Genomic DNA, 4,999 nt, shown 5'->3' with positions numbered 1-4,999 from the left:
TTTTGGGGTTCCCAGGAGGAATTTTGGGGGGAGTTTTGGGGTTCTCAGGGGGAATTCTGGGGAGATTTTGGGGTTTCCAGGGAAATTTTGGGGTTTCCGGGGGGATTTTGGGGCTTCTTGGAGGGATTTTGGGGATTCCAGGGAGGAATTTTGGGGGTTCCCAGGGGGAATTTTGGGGTTCCCAGGGGGAATTTTGGGGATTCCAGGGGGGAATTTTGGGGGTTCCCGAGGAGATTTTGGGGTTTCTGGGGGAATTGAGGGAATTTCGGGAGGAATTTTGGGGTTCCCGAGGGGGTTTTGGGGTTCCCAGGGGGGATTTTGGTGTTTCCAAGAGGAATTTGGGGATTCAGGGGGGGAATTTTGGGGTTTCTGGGGATTTTGGGAGGAATTTTGGGGTTCTCAGGTGGAATTCCGGGGGGATTTGGGGGTTTCCAGGGGAAATTTGGGGATTCAGGGGGGGAATTTTGGGGTTCCCAAGGAGATTTTGGGGTTTCTGGGGGCATTTTGGAAATCCTGGGAGGAATTTTGGGGCGATTTTGGGAGGAGTTTTGGGGTTCCCAGGGGGAATTTTGGCGGTTCTGGGGGGGATTTTGGGGTTCCCAAGGAGATTTTGGGATTTCCGTTGGAATTTTGGAAATTCTAGGAGGAAGTTTGGGGATTCTTGGAGTTTGGGGGATTTTGGGAGGAATTTTGGGGTTTCTGGGAATTTTGGAAGGAATTTTGGGAGGAATTTTGGGGTTCCCAGGGGGAATTCTGGGGGGAATTTGGGGTTTCCAGGGGAATTTTGGGGATTCTGGGAGGGATTTTGGGGATTCAGGGGTGAATTCGGGGAATTTTGGGGGGATTTTGGGAAGGATTTTGGGGTTCCCGAGGGGATTTTGGGGTTTCCAAGAGGAATTTTGGGGGGATTTCGGGAGGGATTTTGGGGTTCCTGAGGAGATTTTGGGGTTTCCAGGAGGGATTTCGGGAGGGATTTTGGGGTTTCTGAGGGGAATTTTGGGGTTTCCGGGGGGATTTTTGGGATTTCGGGAGGGATTTTGGGGTTTCTGAGGGGATTTTGGGGTTTCCAGGAGGGATTTTGGGAGGGATTTTTGGGATTTCGGGAGGGATTTTGGGGGGAATTTTGGGAGGGAATTTGGGATCTCCCACCTTGGCTCCCTTCCCGCCCTGGCGCCCTTCGGGACCTCGAGATCCGGCCGGACCCTGGGGAAAAACGGGGGGAAAATGGGAAAAAATGGGGAAAATGGGGGAAAATACGGGGGAAAATGGGGAAAAAACCAGGGAAAAACGGGGGGAAAATGCAAAAATTATGATCCCAAAATTCCCCCTCAATGTGATCCCAAATTCCTGAGGCTCGGGATCCCAAATTCCCAAAGACCAGGATCCCAAAATTCCCAATCAACGTGATCCCAAAATTCCCAAGGCTCAGGATCCCAAAATTCCCAAAGATTGGGATCCCAAATTCCCAAGGATTGGGATCCCAAAATTCCCAAGGCTCAATGTGATCTCAGAATTCCCAAGGATCAAGATCCCAAATTCCCAGGGACTGGGATCCCAAATTTTCTAAAAATCGTGATCCCAAATTCCCACTCAAGGTGATCCCAAAATTCTCACTCAACGTGATCCCAAATTCCCAAAGACCACGACCCCAAAATTCCCAAGGATTGGGATCCAAAATTTTCCAAAAATCGTGATCCCAAATTTCCCAAAAATTGTGATCCCAAATTCCCAAGGGCCAGGATCCCAAAATTCCTGCTCAACGTGATCCCAAATTCCTGAGGCCCAGGATCCCAAATTTCCCAAAGATTGGGATCCCCAAATTCCCAAGGATTTGGATTCCAAATTTTCCAAAAATCGTGATCCCAAATTCCCAAAGACCGGGATGCCAAAATTCTTGAGCCTCAGGATCCCAAAATTCCTGGTCAACGTGATCCCAAATTTTCAAGGCTCAGGATCCCAAATTCCCAAAGATTGGGATCCCAAATTCTTGAAGATCGTGATCCCAAAATTCCCAGGGATCGGGATTCCCAAATTCTCACTCCACTCGATCCCAAATTCCCAAGGCTCAGGATCCCAAAATTCCCACTCAGCATGATCCCAAATTTCCGAAGGACCGGGATCCCAAATTCCCATTCAATGTGATCCCAAAATTCCCAAGGCTCAGGATCCCAAAATTCCCAAAGATTGGGATCCTAAAATTCCCAAAAACTGTGATCCCAAATTCCCAAAGACCAGGATCCCCAAATTCCCAAGGACTGGGATTCCAAATTCCCAAAAATTATGATCCCAAAATTCCCCCTCAATGTGATCCCAAATTCCTGAGGCTCGGGATCCCAAATTCCCAAAGACCAGGATCCCAAAATTCCCAATCAACGTGATCCCAAAATTCCCAAGGCTCAGGATCCCAAATTCCCAAGGATCGGGATCCCAAATTTTCCAAAAATCATGATCCCAAATTCCCCAAATTTCCGCTCAACGTGATCCCAAAATTCCTGAGGCTCAGGATCCCAAATTCCCGAGGTTTGGGGTCTCCGGGAATTCCGGGAATTCCGGGATCTCTCACCGGCTCTCCGGGCTCTCCATCCTCGCCGCGCTCGCCCTTGGCTCCGTCCTGGCCCTGCGGGAGCACCAAAATCCCCGGATTTTCCCCCAAATCCCAGGGAAAGAACCACCCCCGACCCCAAATTTTGGGGGCCGATCCCAAATTTTGGGCGTTGATCCCAAATTTTGGGGGCTTTTTCGGGAATCGCTCACCCTGGGGCCCATCTCTCCGGGGGGGCCGGGATCTCCGGGGAATCCCACGGGGCCCTAAATTTCATTTTAAAAAAACGGGAAAAAAGGGAAAAATTTTGGGATTTGCGCCATCCCAACCCCCTCGGGCTGGCCCAAAATCCCGGGAATTTGGGGATTTTGGGGATTTGGGGCTCACGGGGTTTCCTTTGGGGCCGTCGTCGCCGGGGGGGCCTTTCCCGCCCGGGGGTCCGGCGGCTCCGGCGGCTCCGGATTCTCCCTTTTCCCCCCGGTCCCCGCGCGGGCCCTGGAAATTCCGGGGGAAAATCGGGATGGGCTCCAAATTGTTGGGAGTTTTGGGGGTTTTTTTGGGATTTTTTTGGAATTTTTTGGGGGATTTTTTGGGGGGTTTTTTGGGGATAGGATTTGGGGGTTTTTATGGGGTTTTAATTCGATTTTATGGGGTTTTAATTTGATTTTTTGGGGTTTTAATTTGATTTTTTGGGGTTTGGGGACTCGAGCTGCGGATCCAGGCATGCAGCTCCTCTGCCTTGGCCCTAAAATTGGGAAATTTATAGGGTTTTATAAAATTTTATAGGATTTTATAGGATTTTATAGGATTTGGGGGTTTTTATGGGGTTTTTAAGGGGTTTTATGGGGTTTTAATTTGATTTTTTGGGCCGTGGCCCTAAAATGGGGGAATTTGGAGTTTTTATAGGATTTTATAGGATTTTTATAGGATTTAGGGGTTTTTATGGGGTTTTTGGGATATTTTTGGGGTGAATTCGGGGTGTTTTGGGGCAGTTTTTGAGGGGATATTTTGAAGATATTTTTGGGGTATTTTTGGGGTGAATTCGGGGTTTTTTGGGTCCCACCTGAGCCCGTCCTCCCTGAGCCCCTCGATATCCAGGGGGGTTTTTTGGGGTTTTTTTTGGGGTTTTGGGGGGTTTTTTTGGGGAGGGGTCTGACCTTGATTCCCGGTTCTCCCTGGATTCCTGGAGTTCCGGGTTCGCCGGGGTCGCCCTGGAAGGGGGAAAATCCCAAAATTCCGTTTGGGGTCGGGGCAAGGTTTTGGGGGAAACACCAAAATTCCAACAGGAAACCTCAAAATTCCAGCGGGAAACCCCAAAATTCTGACCAGAAACCCCAAATTTCAGTGGAAAACCCCAAAATTCCTTCTGGAAATCCCAAATTCCAACAGGAAATGTCAAAATTCCAACTGGAAACCCCAAAATTCTGATGGGAAACCTCAAAATCCACCCAGGAACCCCCAAATTCCACCCAGAACCCCCAAAATTCCATCCAAAAATCCCAAAATTCCACCCAATTCCCCCCGAATTCCATCCAAAAAACCCCAAAATTCCACCCACGTCCCCCCAAAATTCCAACTGGAAATCCCAAATTCCATCTGGAACCCCAAAATCCCCCCCCCCAGACCCCAAAATTCCACCCGAGACCCCCAAATTCCTTCTGGAAATCCCAAATTCCATCCGGGACCCCCAAAATTCCACCCAAAAATCCCCAAATTCCACCCAGGACCCCCAAATTCCACCCAAAAATCCCAAAATTCCAACTGGGACCCCCCAATTTCCTTCCAGAAATCCCAAAATTCCCAACTAAGATCCCCAAATTCCTCCCAGGACCCCCAAAATTCCATCCGAAAATCCCCAAATTCCAACTGGACCCCAAATTCCCCTCAGGACCCCTAAAATTCCATCCAAAAATCCCCAAATTCCACCCAGAACCCCCCAAAATTCCATCTGAAAATCCCAAAATTCCAACTGGGACCCCCCAAATTCCACCCAGAACCCCCAAAATTTCACCCAAAATTTCTCACATTCCACCCAAGTCCCCCCAAATTCCATCCGAAAATCCCAAAATTCCCAACTAAGACCCCCCAAATTTCCCCCAGGAGCCCCAAAATTCCATCTGAAAATACCAAAATTCCAACCGGGTCCCCCCAAATTCCATCCGAGACCCCAAAATTCCACCTGAAACCCCCAAAACTCCCTCCAAAAATCCCCAAATTCCATCCAAAAAATCCCAAAATTCCACCCAAGTCCCCCCAAATTCCATCTGAAAATCCCAAAATTTCACCCCAAACCCCCAAAATTCCACCCGAAAATCCCAAAATTCCACCCAAGTCCCCCCAAATTCCATCCGAGACCCCCAAAATTCCATCTGAAAATCCCAAAATTCCCCTCAGGACCCCTAAAATTCCATCCGAAAATCCCCAAATTCCACTCAAGTCCCCCCAAATTCCACCTGA

General features: G+C 49.0%; 1 protein-coding gene across 1 annotated transcript; it reads right to left on the bottom strand.

Moving 5' to 3' along the window:
- Positions 1–1,149: 1,149 nt before the first annotated feature.
- LOC120497866 (collagen alpha-2(XI) chain-like) lies at positions 1,150–3,753 on the bottom strand (the record flags this gene model as incomplete). The annotated part of the gene is made up of 5 exons (XM_039699828.1): positions 1,150–1,203; positions 2,564–2,617; positions 2,755–2,808; positions 2,930–3,037; positions 3,700–3,753. Coding segments are annotated over 5 exons (324 nt in total), but the record flags the coding sequence as incomplete, so codon positions are not given.
- Positions 3,754–4,999: the final 1,246 nt, after the last annotated feature.

The sequence above is a fragment of the Passer montanus genome, unplaced genomic scaffold (assembly GCF_014805655.1).
Source record: "Passer montanus isolate IOZ18808 unplaced genomic scaffold, ASM1480565v1 scaffold1397, whole genome shotgun sequence".
Lineage (NCBI taxonomy): Eukaryota > Metazoa > Chordata > Aves > Passeriformes > Passeridae > Passer > Passer montanus.
Note: the sequence above shows the minus strand (reverse complement) of the source record. Positions and strands in the feature narration are given on the sequence as shown.